This window comes from Hyperolius riggenbachi, chromosome 10 (assembly GCF_040937935.1).
Source record: "Hyperolius riggenbachi isolate aHypRig1 chromosome 10, aHypRig1.pri, whole genome shotgun sequence".
In the NCBI taxonomy this organism is placed as follows: Eukaryota; Metazoa; Chordata; class Amphibia; order Anura; family Hyperoliidae; genus Hyperolius; species Hyperolius riggenbachi.
The window spans coordinates 83,672,888-83,689,946 of NC_090655.1; the positions used below are offsets into that span (position 1 = coordinate 83,672,888).

General features: G+C 46.9%; 1 protein-coding gene across 5 annotated transcripts in view; it reads left to right on the plus strand.

The window, feature by feature from the left end:
- The window catches only part of RTKN2 (rhotekin 2), a 254,071-nt gene that overhangs the window by 19,005 nt on the left and 218,007 nt on the right, over positions 1–17,059 (plus strand). For all 5 annotated transcript variants that reach the window (XR_011024318.1, XR_011024319.1, XR_011024320.1 and 2 more), the window contains exon 2: positions 1,549–1,748. Coding sequence is in view for 2 of the 5 variants with exons in the window: in XM_068255554.1 (XP_068111655.1) it covers positions 1,549–1,748 (200 nt within the window). In the remaining 3 variants the exon portion in view is untranslated. The remainder of the gene's footprint in view (positions 1–1,548; positions 1,749–17,059) is intronic.

The window sequence follows — 17,059 nt, forward strand, 5'->3', positions numbered from 1 at the left end:
TAACAGGCAAAAGAATGACGTTTTAATACGCTAGGTTGCCGGTCAATGGTTAAAGTGAACCTTAACCCTCCTGGCGGTTTGTCAAAATCCGCCGGGGGGCAGCAAATAGGTTTTTTTTTTTATTATTTTTTTTTTTTTCTTCATGTAGCGAGACGAGGTCTCGCTACATGATAGCCGCTGCTCAGCGGCATCCCCCCAGCCCCTCCGATCGCCACCGGAGATCAAGAGATCCCGTTCGAAGAACAGGATCTCCTGGAGGGCTTCCTCCGTCGCCATGGCGACGGGGCGGGATGAAGTCACTGACTTCGTGACGTCAAAGGGGACTCCGATCCACCCCACAGCAAGCCTGGCACTGATTGGCCAGGCAGCGCACGGGGTCTGGGGGGGGAAGGGGGGCGGCTGCGGCGACGCATATATCGGCGGGTAGCGGCGGCGATCGGGCACTGCACGCAGCTAGCAAAGTGCTAGCTGCGTGCAGCAAAAAAAAAATTATGCAAATCGGCCCAGCGGGGCCTGAGCGGTGCCTCCCGGCGGCATAGCCCGTGCTCAGCACGGGCTTACCGCCAGGGAGGTTAAGCCTAAAAAAAACAAAACAAAAAAAACACTTTTTTTTTTTTTTTTTTTTTTTTACTACTCACCTGGGGCTTCCCTCAGCCCCCTGCAGCTGATCGGTGCCCACGTAGAGTCGCGCCGATCTGCCTGTCCCCGCCGGCGGCTACTTCCGGTACCGCTGTCAGCCGCCGACAGGCTAGGAACGCGAGTGATTCTTCGCGTTCCCAGCCACAATATCGCCCCCTTTGCTGCTGTTGAGGCAGGCTTGGTCCCACCCCAAAACTAGCTTCAATAAAACCAAGCTTCAGGCAGGGAGGAGCAGTCCTCCACTTTGAAACCTCATCCGGATTACATAATTGCCAGCTTGACCTTCCTGGCGGTAATCTCGAGCTGAGCTCGGGCTATGCCGCGCAGGAGGATTTCTCAGGCCCTGCTGGGCCGATTCGCATAATTTTAGCACTTTGCTAGCTGCGTGTGCATTCCGATCGCCGCCGATCGCCGCGACTTGGCCATTTCTTTTCCAAAGCGGACATATTTCACCTTAAACTTTAGTATTCATATTTTATTCCCTTTTTATTTTATGCTGGCTTACCTGTCTCATTGTTGATTTTAATGATGTTTTGTATATATTATATTGCATTTATAAATAAAAGACTTCTAAAAGTCATTTTCTTTTTTTCGGCTACACCTACTATTCAGCCACACAGAACAAATCCTAGCTTTCTGAAGATTCGCTACTGAGAAGTGTTATTAGCCAGAATAGTGTTTTTAACCATTTATCCGCAAGTCTTAGAGTCAGAGTAGTCTTCTCTTTCTCATTAAAAAGAGATGGTGGCAGCCTAGTAGTTTGGTTTTATAGTTCGCAAGCCTCCTTCTAGTCTGTCTGCTACCAAAATTCCAACGGTTTCAGCTCATCTATTGCGTCCACGAGATTGGATGGTCTGTGTGCATGGTGTGCGTTTTTACTATTAAATATTTTTTTTTTTCTGTTTTTAGGACAACTGCTTTAAAGAAAAGTTGGACTTTGAAGTGCGTATGCGGGAAGGGATCTGCAAGCTGCTGTCAGTCAGCACTCAGAAGGAACAGATAATGAATGCGGTGAAGAACCTAATGATTTGCAATGCACGCATTCAGGTTTACATGAAACAGCTCAATTCTCCTCAGGAAGAAATCCGCATGGTGAATACTGGACGAAGGTGAGTCCTCGCTATGGGAATACTTTTAGATTGTTAATGTGGATAGACAATGTTCTCTAATCCTATATGCATGCAGTATCCAGTTTTCCTCAACTTCAGGTAGAGATAACGTCCTAGGCAAACTGTGTTCATCTTGAACATGTCTGTTAGTTTGAATGGAATGCAGAGAATCTTGCTATTCGTGAATTTAATCAGTTTGAAATACACAACTGCTTTTAGGGAAAAAAAAGGTATGCAGTAATAAGAATCATTCAAGCTACGCTCATATCTTGGATCCCGATGTGCTCATTTTCTTTAAGTCTGGAGAACATGAGTCATCCATCAGCCATAATCTGAATTAATTACAAATTGTCCAAAATTTCAGGGGGTTTGTCAATACTTACTTGGCTCAGAGCAGAGTTGTTTAGAAGTTGGTGAAGTAGCTGTTGTAGGGTTACAGATACCTGTATCTGTCCTTGTAATTTTTATTTTTATTTTTTTATAGTTTTCACTGCATTTGCTTCTATGTTTCTCTAGTGATGTTCCTTAGACAAGACAAATAACATTTACATCACGCTTTTTTCCTGGTGGACTCAAAGCACCAGAGCTGCAGTTACTAGGACACGCTCTATAGGCAGTGGCAGGGTTAGGCGAGTCTTGAATAGGTGCTGTCGTACTGAAGAGGAAGAGCTGAGATTTGAACCCAGGTCTCCTGTGTCAGAGGCAGAACCAGTAACCAGTACACTATCCAGCTACCAGCCTCCTGTGCATCTAGGCATTCAAGGTCCTGGATGCCAAATAGTATGTCTTCCCCCAATTATTACAATTTAGTGCAAAGGGCTGACTGTCCAGTTACTTGCTATAACTCTTCTCTTACTGCATGTGTAAAGATCTGCACAATAGGGATGTTCACCACAGACAGCCACGAGCAACGCAGCCACTCGCAAACAAAACCCAGGCAGTTCTTGACATCTTTTATCATCTAAGACCGGTGTCAAACTCAAATCACATAGGGGGCCAAAATGAGTCGCAGGCCAAACTGTTCAATACATGTTAAATCTTAATAAAAAGTCTCCAACTAAGTGTCATAACTATAACTAAGGTGGGATGCATTCCTTGACCCTTCTGCAGAGTAACGGAGGAGTTTAATAGTTACCTGGTACAGTGCTGCCTCCTGATAGCCATAGGCTTTATTCTGCATACCCTAGGCTCCTGAGGCATGTCACGTAATCGGGAGAGGAGGTATGGAAGCACAGTGTGCGACTTCCAAGAATCACAGAACAAACACAACATATCACTGGAGCAGGCATATATTTACACTGCTCTGCTGCGCTACTCTGCAGTGTGGGAGGGAGGTTTACTTGTTAGGGGTTTGGATCCCAGAAGCAGGTTCTATGATTTTGTTGGGGATGTTCCTGAGGGTTATCACTGCACCCCACTGTCACCAGTGTGCTCCTTTAAACAGGAATGCTGTGTGCTGTTGTTACTGCTTACAATGATGGGCATTTGAAACTCTTCAGGGCCACATAAAATGGCAAGGAGGGCTGCATTAGGCCTGTGGGCCTTGTTTGACACCTGTGCTTTTAAGAGATCATTTGTATTAAATTCAGTTCAGGTCATAGATCGTTTAAAGGGAAGATTAATGGTCCCTTTAAAAAAACAAAAAGCTAATCCACTTACCTGGGGCTTCCTCCAGCCCGTGGCAGGCAGGACGTTCCCTCGCCGCGGCTCCGCAGCCTCCCGGTCTTCTCCGGTGGCGCACCCGTCCTGGCCAGGCCGGCTGCCAGGTCGGGCTCTTCTGTGCTCCAAAATGCGCCTCACGCGGGCGCGTTGACGTCATCGGACGCCCTCCGGGCTGTACTGCGCAGTAGTTCTGAGCCTGCGCAGTACAGCCTGAAGGACGTCCGATGATGACAGCGCGCCCACGTGAGGCGCATTTTGGAGCGCAGAAGAGCCCGATCTGGCAGCCGGCCTGGTGAGGTCGGGTGCGCCACTGGAGGAGACCAGGAGCCTCCTGAGCGGCGCCAAGGGCACGTCCTGCCTGCCACGGGCTGGAGGAAGCCCTAGGTAAGTGGATTAGTTTTTTTGTTTTTTGTGTTTTTATTTTTTTTGGGGGGGGACAGTGAACCTTCCTTTTAAAAGCCATAGACAATTGTGACATAATGGAGAAGTATGTCCTAATTCACCTCTTAATCAAAAGGTACCCATTTAATTGATCCGAATAATAAAAATGTTTTAAAAGAATGTGGAACAACTCGCCACAATCTCAACCCCCTCCCCAACTCGCTCATACCAGCCATCAATCCTATGCCACATAAGGCAATATAGAGTCCAAACAGTAATGTTGATCAACATTGACAAGGAAAATATTGGTGGCCTTGTAAGAAATTTGCCCATCCTACAATCATGCATGATATAATGCATAGCAGCCACCAGTGTTTTTATCTGATAACCTAACTATGAATTTCCTTGTGTAATTTGGGCTCCGGCTATTGACGCCTGAATTGCACTGTTTATTGTAATTTGTGCTCTGGCTCTTGCCGCTACCCAAATTAGCCAGCAAGCCCAGCTATAGCTGTAATTTACATTTTTGTTATTGCCTTGTGTGGAGAGTACTATATTATTGCTTTTTTTCCTTTTAACCCTTATACGACCACGTCATGCCGATGGGCGTGACCACGGCGGCAGCCCCAGGACCGTCTAATGCTGATCAGCGTAAAGTCCTGGGGCAAGGATTTGTAGGAGATCGCATGCGCATCTCCGCAATCTCCCAGCGGCGATCGCTGATAGGAGACTGTTAGACAGTGAAACCGCAGTCTATTTACACTACAGTGCTGTACTGGGGACAGCCGTGGGACTGGGCGGCAAGAAAGCGATTCACTGTCATAGGCTGAAGCGTATGACAGCCGATCGCGCTGATTGGCTGGTGGTGGAAAGAGGAATAATAAAGGGAAAGTTATTTTTATTAAACAAATATTTGTGTTAAAAAAAAAAATTGGGGGAGCAATCACGGCCCACCAACAGAATGCTCTGTTGGTGGGCAGAAAAGCGGGGGGGGGGGGGGGGTTGGGGGGGGGGCTTAAAGCTGCAGTGGCCTATTTTGTAAAAGATAGTCTGGTCACTAGGGGGGGGTTTAAGCCCAGGGTCCTCAAGTGGTTAAAGGGAACCTTAACTGAGAGTGATATGGATGTTTCCTGTTAAACAATATCAGTTGCCTGGCAGTCCAGCTGATCTCTGTGACTGCAATAGTAGCTGAATCACACCCTGAAACAAGCATGCAGCTAATCCAGTCTGACTTCAGTCAGAGCACCTGATCTGCATGCTTGTTCAGGGGCTATGGCTAAAAGTATTAGAGACACAGGAACAGCAGGCGATTCAGGCAACTGGTATTATTTTTAGAAGGAAAAATCCATATCCTTCTCAGTTTAGGTTCCCTTTAAACAATACCAGTTGCCTGGCAGTACTGATGATCTCTTTGGTTGCAGTAGTGTCTCAATCACACACCTGGAAAAAGCATGCAGCTAGTCTTGTCAGATTTGTCATTGTCATCTGACCTGCATGCTTGTTCAGGGTCTAGGCTATAAGTATAAAAGGCAGAGGATCAGTAGGACAGGCAGGCAATGTGACTAGCAGGCATTACGTCTGAAGGCCAGTCCATATAACTGTCACTGCACCGTCATATGAAACCTCATTTCTGCCGTGCACACATCACATCGCAACAAATGTAAAACAGGCCACAAAAGAAACCTGACATGAGAGCCATATAGAGGCTGACATGGACAGTATTTATTTCCAACAATGCAAGTTGCCTGCATGTCTTGCTGATCATCTTTCTCTAATATTTTTAGCCATAAACCCTGAACAATCATGCCGATCAGGAGGCCAGGCAAACCGGTATTGTTTTAATAGGAAATTAACATGGCAGCCTCCATATCCCTCTTGCTTCAGGTTCCATATAAGGATGTCATAGATGGTTTGATAAAATTACTTATTTTTTCAAACTCCATCCTTTCGATTTGTTGTCGGTTCCAAATAGAAGTCCCTATCTTCCAACTGATTTTCAGTGTATGACTGATTGGAAATTTTCAACCGAATTTGTGCAATTCCATTTTCAAATTTGAAAATGTTGTATTGCATTGAGAAGTACGAATTTACATAGGGAAGCGGATTCAATAGGTTTCATCTGGATCTGCATACAAATCGAAATGATTATGCTATGCTTTTTGCATTAGGAGTTGATTTCAAAACAGTCACCTTTTATCAATATATTCTCTTCTTTTTAATTCATGCAACAAAAGTGAAGAGCTAAGAAGCAAGTCACATGATCACAGTATAACCATAGGAGGGAGAGAAGGGGGTGCTTACCTTCCTGCTTGGCCAGGTAGTGCTATAGCTCTGTATTTGACGGATTCCATCTTGCTGATATGAGAATAGGATCTGTATCTTCAGGTTATTAGTCCCAGCAGCCGTATGCTATGCAAGGTCTTGATAAGTGAATTTTGTAAAAGCATTGAACATCTTCAAATACGTTCCAGATTAGAAACTTCTATCTGCCCAGACATCCACTCTTTCCATATATTCTGCCTGCAGCCTACACTAGCCAGCACCAACCAGTTTCACAAGCATAATGGTCCTAGCTCCTCCAGTCTACTGACATGGCATTGTTTCCTGGCTGGTTGCTATAAGAGCATTTGTCCAAAGCTTCAGCTATTGTTTCCCTAATTGCCACTATTGCATGTTTTGCAATAACAAAAAAAAAAAGGCGGAAGAGGAAACCTATGATTAAAGTACATCTCCGTTCACAGAAACAGAATAGTATAGATTTTCCATGTGGCCAGGCTGGAGTGCAATAGCCTATTATTAGAAATTAGTTGGTTTTATATCTTGAAATTCTGCTGCACAAATTGCTTTGTCCTTTATCTCTTTTTATTTTTCTATCTCTGATTCATGGAAGCAGACATATTGTTAACATCCAGTGCTTTCAAATGGGCTAATCTGCCATAGGCAGTCATGTGACACGGGAGAGTTCAGATTACAATTTGTGATTAGTCTCAAATGAGGGGGAATTAGTCTAAACTCTCAATACATACAGGGTGCATTTCTCTCTGTTTGCATTCTGTCCTGTGCAAGAGGTCCACTTTAACCACTTGCCGACCGCCCACTGCACAGAGGCGGCCGGCAAGTGGATCCCGCAAGGACCGCCGCATGCACAGAGGCGGCAGTCCTTGTACGGGCATGGGCGGCGCGATCGCGTCATTCGCGACGCGATCAGCCACCGGTGCCTGGCTCCGCCCCCCTCGCGCTGTAACCCGCCGGCCGTTCGGAAGCGCCTGCGAGTTACTAGCACCCGGATCGCCGCATACAAAGTGTATAATACAGGCTGCCTCCTGCCCTGGTGGTCCCAGTGTCCGAGGGACCACCAGGGCAGGCTGCAGCCACCCTAGTCTGCACCCAAGCGCACTGATTTCCCCGCCCCTGATTGCCCACCCCCAGACCACTGTTTGCACCCAATCACCCCCCTAATCACCCATCAATCACTCACTGTCATTATCTGTAAACACTTTTTTTTTTTTTTTTTTTTTTTTCTTTTTTAATGCCCTAAACTGCCCTCTGCTCCCTCCTGATCACCCCCCCCCCCTGTGTACTGTATGCATCTATCCCCCTGATCACCTGTCAATCACCCCCTGTCACTGCCACCCATCAATCAGCCCCTAACCTGCCCCTTGCGGGCAATCTGATCACCCACCCACACCAATAGATCGCCCGCAGATCCAAAGTCAGATCACCTCCCAAGTGCAGTGTTTACATCTGTTCTCTACCCTAAACACCCACTAATTACCCATCAATCACCCCCTGTCACTGCTACCCATCAAATTAGACCCCTATCTGCCCCTAGGGCACTCAATCACCCGCCCACACCCTCAGAACACCCTCAGAAGCCAGCCCTGATCACCTCGCCAGTGCATTGCTTGCATTTATTCCCCCCTCTAATCACACCTTGAGACACCCATCAATCATCTCCTGTCACCCCCTAGCACACCTACCCATCAGATCAGGCCCTAATTTGACCCGTGTGGGCTCCTGATCACTCGGCCAAACCTTCAGATCCCCCTCAGACCCCCTTCCAATCACCTCTCCAGTACATTGATTGCATCTATTTTCCCCTCTAACCACCCCCTGAGACACCCATCAATCAATCAATCACCTCCTGTCACCCCCCCCCCCCCCTCGCACTCCTATCCATCAGATCAGGCCCAATACAACCTGTCATCTAAAAGGCCACCCTGCTTATGACCGGTTCCACAAAATTCGCCCCCTCATAGACCACCTGTCATCAAAATTTGCAGATGCTTATACCCCTGAACAGTCATTTTGAGACATTTGGTTTCCAGACTACTCACGGTTTTAGGCCCGTAAAATGCCAGAGCGGTATAGGAACCCCACAAGTGACCCCATTTTAGAAAGACACCCCAATGTATTCTGTTAGGTGTATGACGAGTTCATAGATTTTATTTTTTGTCACAAGTTAGTGAAAAATGACACTTTGAAAAAAAAACCAATAAAAATCAATTTCCGCTAACTTTTTTGAGTCTGGAAACTCAAGTTAGCGGAAATTGATTTTTATTTTTTTCACAAAGTGTCATTTTTCACTAACTTATGACAAAAAATAAAATCTTCTATGAACTCACCATACACCTAACGGATTACCTTGGGGTGTCTTCTTTCTAAAATGGGGTCACTTGTGGGGTTCCTATACTGCCCTGGCATTTTAGGGGCCCTAAACCGTGAGGAGTAGTCTAGAAAACAAATGCCTCAAAATGACCTGTGAATAGGACGTTGGGCCCCTTAGCGCACCTAGGCTGCAAAAAAGTGCCACATGTGGTATCGCCGTACTCAGGAGAAGTAGTATAATGTGTTTTGGGGTGTATTTTTACACATACCCATGCTGGGTGGGAGAAATCTCTCTGATTTTTTTTTTTTTTACACACAATTGTCCATTTACAGAGAGATTTCTCCCACCCAGCATGGGTATGTGTAAAAATACACCCCAAAACACATTATACTACTTCTCCTGAGTACGGCGATACCACATGTGGCACTTTTTTGCACCCTAACTGCGCTAAGGGACCCAAAGTCCAATGAGTACCTTTAGGATTTCACAGGTCAATTTGAGAAATTTGGTTTCAAGACTACTCCTCACGGTTTAGGGCCCCTAAAATGCCAGGGCAGTATAGGAACCCCACTAATGACCCCATTTTAGAAAGAAGACACCCCAAGGTATTCCGTTAGGAGTATGGCGAGTTCATAGATGATTTTATTTTTTGTCACAAGTTAGCGGAAATTGATTTTAATTGTTTTTTTTCACAAAGTGTCATTTTCCGCTAACTTGTGACAAAAAATAAAATCTTCTATGAACTCACCATACTCCTAACGGAATACCTTGGGGTGTCTTCTTTCTAGAATGGGGTCATTTGTGGGGTTCCTATACTGGGAGGGGACCGTGTGGGAGATGTGCCTACACGGGGCGTCCCTGTAAACGACGCAATTCACGATTGCGTCCAACCGAAGCCTCCCACCTGAATGCTAATCTATGTAATTCCTGCTAGGTATGGTACAGCAGGCAAAGGGTGTATGACAGTGCACCTGATTGGCTGACTGGCGTCTGCTGGCCAGATAGAGGCAGGATATTGCTCTGGCTCGAAGTTGGCAGTTGTGTTTGTTGCAGTTGGCATTTAGTTTGGAGGTGGTGGGGTGAGTTCCCTGGAGGTGAGAGGTCCAGGGCTTGCCCGCACTTCCCTCTAGGTGTCGCATGGTGGTTTGGGGGCCCCAGTGAGTGAGAGAGACCTGGGGCCCCTGGGCTGTCATGTGGACCAGTGTTTGGGTTCCTATACTGCCCTGGCATTTTAGGGGCCCTAAACCGTGAGGAGTAGTCTTGAAACCAAATGTCGCAAAATGACCTGTGAAATCCTAAAGGTACTCATTGGACTTTGGAACCCTTAGCGCACTTAGGGTGTAAAAAAGTGCCACACATGTGGTACCGCTGTACTCAGGAGAAGTAGTATAATGTGTTTTGGGGTGTATTTTTACACATACCCATGCTGGGTGGGAGAAATCTCTGTAAATGACAATTGTTTGGGTTTTTTTTTTTTTTTTACACACAATTGTCCATTTACAGAGAGATTTCTCCCACCCAGCATGGGTATGTGTAAAAATACACCCCAAAACACATTATACTACTTCTCCTGAGTACGGCGATACCACATGTGTGACACTTTTTTGCAGCCTAGGTGCGCTAAGGGGCCCAACGTCCTATTCACAGGTCATTTTGAGGCATTTGTTTTCTAGACTACTCCTCACGGTTTAGGGCCCCTAAAATGCCAGGGCAGTATAGGAACCCCACAAGTGAACCCATTTTAGAAAGAAGACACCCCAAGGTAATCCGTTAGGTGTATGGTGAGTTCATAGAATTTATTTTTTGTCACAAGTTAGTGAAAAATGACACTTTGTGAAAAAAACAATAAAAATCAATTTCCGCTAACTGTTAACAAAAAAATAAAATCTTCTATGAACTCGTCATACACCTAACAGAATACCTTGGGGTGTCTTTTTTCTAAAATGGGGTCACTTGTGGGGTTCCTATACTACCCTGGCATTTTAGGGGCCCAAAACCGCGAGTAGTTGGGAAACCAAATTTCTTAAAATGACTGTTCAGGGGTATAAGCATCTGCAAATTTTGATGAAAGGTGGTCTATGAGGGGGCAAACTTTGTGGAACCGGTCATAAGCAGGGTGGCCTCTTAGATGACAGGTTGTATTGGGCCTGATCTGATGGATAGGAGTGCTAGGGGGGTGACAGGAGGTGATTGATGGGTGTCTCAGGGGGTGGTTAGAGGGGAAAATAGATACAATCAATGCACTGGGGAGGTGATCGGAAGGGGGTCTGAGGGTTTGGCCGAGTGATCAAGAGCCCACACGGGGCAAATTAGGGCCTGATCTGATGGGTAGGTGTGCTAGGGGGTGACAGGTGGTGACAGGAGATGATTGATGGGTGTCTCAAGGTGTGATTAGAGGGGGGAAATAGATGCAAGCAATGCACTGGCGAGGTGATCAGGGCTGGGGTCTAAGGGCGTTGTGAGGGTGTGGGCGGGTGATTGGGTGCCCCAGGGGCAGATTAGGGTCTAATCTAATGGGTATCAGTGACAGGGGGTGATTGATGGGTAATTAGTGGGTGTTTAGAGGAGAGAACAGATGTAAACACTGCACTTGGGAGTAGGCCTGAACGATTTATCGTTTTTTGATCGAAATCGCGATCACGGAAACAACGATTCCGTGATCGTGAAGGTGACGATTTTTCACGATTTCCCTGCAACAGTGTACTAGTTCAGCCCGGCAATCCATCTCCCATTTGCCGCTCTGCAGCGGCGGCGTAGTAGCTCTCACCAGCTCCTTCCTAGTGGCCGCCTCTCCCCCCTACGTCATCAGTGTGTTCTCCCTCCGCCTTGCATATTCATCATCGGTGGACGGGCGGCTGCCGCAGGCACTCACTCACTCTCGCTCCGCCCAGCCTAGCACATCATCAGCTGGGCGGGCGGTGGACTCCGCCCACAGGTACTCGCTCTTTCCCTCCGCCTTGCCTAGCGAATAGCGAGTCATTAGCTGGGCGGGTGGCCGCCACGGCTCTCTCTCACTCCGCCCAGCCCAGTACATCATCAGCGGGTGGGCGGTAGACTCCGCCCACAGGCTCTCGCTCTGTTTCCCTCCGCCTAGCGTGTCATCAGCTGGGCAGGTGACAGGACAGTCACTAAAGAGTTTGGCCAGGTAGTGCACGACAATTATCTATCTATCTATCTATCTATCTATCTATCTATCTATCTATCTATCTATCTATATATATATATATATATATATATTTTATTACTACCAGCCATCCTCAGGCTAAGATTTACCACTGCTCCGCCTCCTTTGCCACTCTACATCAGTGCAACTCTGCACATCACGCTGACAACCTGTGTGTGCCTCATCCATTCTGTATGTGTACAGGATGATGTGTGCTGGGCAGTGGGCAATTTGAGCTGAGGTGACTGTGAGCTGGACTGTGTGATGTGATTTTATATGTATTCACGATTTTTCTTCAAATCTAGTCCTCTTGCTGTGCACTGTTCTGAGCCCGGCCACAAGGATCAGTTTGTGTGAACAGTAGTGTCCTTCCACAGCTCTGCACTCCGCCCGACAGGCTTTGGCCAGTTATCAAGCCTGGCAGGAGTGGAACCACAGTGAGAGTGTGTGTGTGTGTGTGTTATATCTTGCCAAAGCCTGTCCTGCGGAGTGCTGAGCTATGGAAGGACTCTATTGTTCACACAAACTGATCCTTGTGGCCGGGCTCAGGACAGTGCACGGCAGGAGGAGGACTAGTTTTTAAGAAAAATCATGAATCGAATCGAAATCGCAATTTCTAACAGAAATCGTTCAATTCAATCTTTTCCTAAAATCGTTCAGGCCTACTTGGGAGGTGATCTGACATCGGATATGCGGGCGATCTATTGGTGTGGGTGATCAGATTGCCCGCAAGGGGCAGGTTAGGGGCTGATTGATGGGTGGCAGTGACAGGGGGTGATTGATGGGTGGCAGTGACAGGGGGTGATTGATGGGTGATTGGAAGGTGATCAGTGGGTTATTACAGGGAAGAAGAGATGTAAATATTGCACTGGCGAATTGATAAGGGGGGGTCTGAGGGCAATCTGAGCGTGTAGGCGGGTGATTGGGTGCCCACAAGGGGCAGATTAGGGTCTGATCTGATGGGTAACAGTGACAGGTGGTGATAGGGGGTGATTGATGGGTAATTAGTGGGTGTTTAGAGGAGAGAATAGATGTAAACACTGCACTTGGGAGGTGATCTGACGTCGGATCTGCGGGCGATCTATTGGTGTGGGTGGGTGATCAGATTGCCCGCAAGGGGCAGGTTAGGGGCTGATTGATGGGTGGCAGTGACAGGGGGTGATTGATGGGTGATTGACAGGTGATCAGGGGGGATAGATGCATACAGTACACGGGGGGGGGGGGGGTGTCTGGGGAGAATCTGAGGGGTGGGGGGGGGGGGTGATCAGGAGGGAGCAGGGGGCAGTTTAGTGTTAAAAAAAATAATAGCGTTTTTAGATAGTGACAGGGAGTGATTGATGGTTGATTAGGGGGCTGATTGGGTGCAAACAGGGGTCTGGGGGGTGGGCAGGGGGGGGGTCTGAGGGGTGCTATGGGCGATCAGGGGGCAGGGGGGGGAGAAATCAGTGTGCTTGGTGCAGACTAGGGTGGCTGCAGCCTGCCCTGGTGGTTCCTTCGGACACTGGGACCACCAGGGCAGGAGGCAGCAAGTATAATAGGCTTTGTATACATTACAAAGCCTATTATACTATTTACATGCGGCGATCCGGGTGCTAGTAACCCGCCGGCGCTTCCGAACGGCCGTCGGGTTACAGCGTGAGGGGGCGGAGCCAGTTGCCGGCGCGATCGCCGCATAACCACGCCTGCCTCCGCCGATGGGCGTATTGCGGTCGTTTGGGCCCAGTCTTTGCCGCCGCCCATCGGCTGGGGGCGGTCGGCAAGTGGTTAACTTAACTTGGTTATCGCCACATCCATGGGAGCGGTACTTCCCGTCCTCATACCGCTTGCGGGATTATTTATGAATTGACATTTAGTTACATTTCCTACGATAATCACTGCACAAGGCGGTGATTTATCGCTCTGCTCGGGAATGTCTGCTTTTCATGCGGAAGGAGCCTTTATGAATGAAGATTTTCCCCAGTGCACTGTAAAGTCGGCTGTTTTCAGCATTTCCGCATGCGGAAATGCTTTATGAATGATACCTTTTATGGGACACCTGTACACCTGTAGATGTATTACAATGAATAGGTTTAGCTGAGCTAAGTCAATAGTAGATGAGATTGCCTGATCTGTGGGTGGTGTTATGAAAAATTGTAAAGCTGTACATACATTTAAAATGTAAATTTGCACACCAAAAACCTCAAGCAGATCTGCAAAATGCTAGAGGTTTTTGAAGCAGATTTGCAGAGCGATTCTAGGCATGTTTAGAGGCAAACATACCTAGCATTTTTTTGGAGCATTTTTGTGTAGCAGATTTCATATTTTGTTACAGAAGCTGTTCAGTTACAGCTTTACTGTAACAAACTCCTGGAAAACCGCTCTGATCTAGCATTTTTCAGAGCATTTTTCCAATTTTTATACTTTAACATTGAGGCAGAAACTACTCAGAAATCTAAAAAATGATGTAGCCCCCCGAGTTTGCGTTTGTGAAAAAAATGAGCCGCTCTGGTGTGCACCGTCCCATTCACTTTCATTAGCCATGCGGTTTTACCCCTGCAAGCGTTTTTAGAAACTCTTCAGAACCGCTCTGGTGTTCACCAGCCCAAAGAGACTATATAAATACTAAAATGCATATGGTGTGCATAGTGTTCAACTAAAAAGTTATGACTTCTGCAGTGTTTTCAGTGTAACTCATCCTTGGAGACTGCAATGCGGCAACTTCGTTTGGTTAGCCTTATCCATCCCAGCCAAGTGCTGCGGTGCACTCTGCATCAGAGATACGGAGTGCCACAAATGTGCCACAGCACTGGGCTGCAAGGGGCGGGGCTAGGGGCCAGAAGTCGCTGCGCAGGGAGTCTCTGAGGATGAATTATACTGAAAATGCTGCAGAAGTCATAACTTTTTAAAAGAACGTCCTACACACCATTTGTACTTTAGATTTTTATGGTGTCTTTTAAAGGACAACTGAAGTCAGAGGGGTATGGACGCTGCTACTTTTTTTATTTCCTTTTAGACCATACCAGGCCTGGCTATCCTGCTGATGCATTTGGCTGCAGTTGTGTCTGAATCACAACAGAAACAAGCATGCAGCTAATTTTGTTGGATCTGACAATGATTTTGCTGCATTCTTGTTCAGGGTCTATGGTTAAAAGTATTGGAGGCAGATGATCAGCAGGACAGCCAGGCAACTGGTATTGCTTTAAAGGTAATAAATATGTCAGCCTCCATACCCCTCTGACTTCAGTTGTCCTTTATATATTCTAGGCAGGTGCTTAGTGCCGCAGCTGAGAATAGGAACCTGAAGTGCAGCGCTGTTGCCACAGTAACAGCCGAGCATCGGTGCCCAGCTTACCGGCTTCGACTGCCTTGTATTATAGCCATGCGGCGGGAGATCTATGTGTTCCCCAAGTGTGGCATACTGTCTTGTGCAATGATTCATCCCTGCATCGCCCAATGTCGTCTGCTGGGAGCCCCGATGTACAAACTACAGCAACAAGGAGAGGCACCTATAGTCTGCCAAGGGCTATTCCGGTGCATGATTACCTGTAGTTGTTTTGTTGGGACTGGGATCATTGTACCTCTGGTGCAGAGCTGTGCTATGCAAACCTGTGGCACATGCATATTTCAAGTGGTCACTTCATATTTCTAGAGTTTCACTTACCTGGGGCATCTATCAGCCCCCTGCAGCCATCCTGTGCCCTCGCAGTCACTCACGGCTCCTCAGGTCCCCCGCTGCCAGCTAGTTTCGTAAAATGGGAATGTGTAAAAATTGTACGCATGGAGGCTGGTCGACTACCAGTCGGCAAAAACGAAACTAGCTGGCAGCGGGGGACCGGAGGGGCCATGAACGACTGCGAGGGCACAGGATGGCTGCAGGGGGCTGGTAGATGCCCTAGGTAAGTGAAACTCGTGTGGTTGTTTTTTTTTTTTTTTTTTTTGTTCCCTTTAACTACTCTAATGGTGGCCATACACGGTACAATTTTTTTTCATCCAATCTTACCATTTCTATGTAGTATAAGGGTAAATTAAGTGAATATATTGTAAGAATAAGTTAGGTAATTCCCTTATATTACATAGAAATGGTAAGATTGGATGAAAAAATTGTACCAAGCGTGGCCGCGGCGGCAGCCCCAGGACCGCCTACTGGAGCCGGCTACTGAAGGAGATCCCCTGGAGCTGGCTACTGAAGGAGATCGCGTGCAGGGTGCGTGCGCATCTCCTCGAGGGGGCGGAGCTGTGCTGCGTCCTCGCCATCTATTTACATGTACAGTGCTGCGATCAGCAGCAGCGCTATACGGCTGTCTTCCTGGGGGACAACAGAGCGATCGACTCTCATAGGGTGAAGCCTGAGAGCTGATCGCTATGATTGGCTTGGGGGAGGGAGAGTTTTAAATCTAAAAAAAAATTGTAAAAAAAAATAAAAGAAACCCACAAATTTATAAAAAAATCCCTCATAAATATGTATAAAAAATAAATTTACACACTGGGGGGTCCTTCAGACCCCACCAACAGAGAAAGGTGTGTGTGGGGGGGACACTCGTGTGCTGTGTTGTGCAGCTTGGCCTTAAAGCTGCAGTGGCCAATTATGAAAATAACAGCCTGGTCTTTGGGGTTTACCACTGTGGTCCTCAAGTGGTTAACACATGAAAACTGTTTCTGAAAAGAATGCACACTATGCTTCTTTATCATGGTTACTTGTTGCCACCTGCTGGCCATATTTCTAAACTGCACATTAAAGGTAAATTTCTGAAAAAGTGAGTTTATGGCAAAGGAGAACTGTACGTTTAGTATTTTCTCTTCCCCCCCCCCCCCCCCCCTCCCTTCCTTCCTTTTTTAGTTTATATTTGTAATGCCCTATCCCAAAAATATTCTGCTTTCCCATCTAGTCCTTACCTCTTTAGTTTACACTATGCACAGTTCCTCTTTGTCATTTGTAAATGGGCTGATCTCCTGATCTCAGAGACTGAGGCAAAAACTAACTGCTTATAGTCAGAAGAAATGTCTGGCGTCTTTAAAGTCATTTTTAAAAAGTGCAAGATTGCAGCCCAGGAAAAGAAGGTAAGGCTGCATTTAACCAGAATCCCATTTCCCCCAAATAGCTGGAAAAATGTGCACCCTCTGTGCATAGAGCAGTGTTTCTCAATCCTGCCCATGTGACTCCCCAACGGTGCATGTTTTGCAGGCAGCCTCACCTATGCACAGGTGGGGTAATTAGTGTCTCAGCTACATGGCATCCACCCTAGCTGAGACACTAATTGCCCCACCTGTGCGTATATACCATTAGGGAATCATAAGGACAGGTTTAAGAAACCCTAGCATAGTGGATGAGGGTACAGTCACTGACTGCAGCTTCACTCACTGCTAATGAATGCATCATTCATACTACTGATATCATGTGACACCTGCTGTCACTGGAAACCACTGCAGGATCTCTCAAGCATTCAGCACCAAACACTGTTGTACCCAAACTCTGAATTCGGATATGTATGTTATAAACTATTTATTTGCAATATGTTT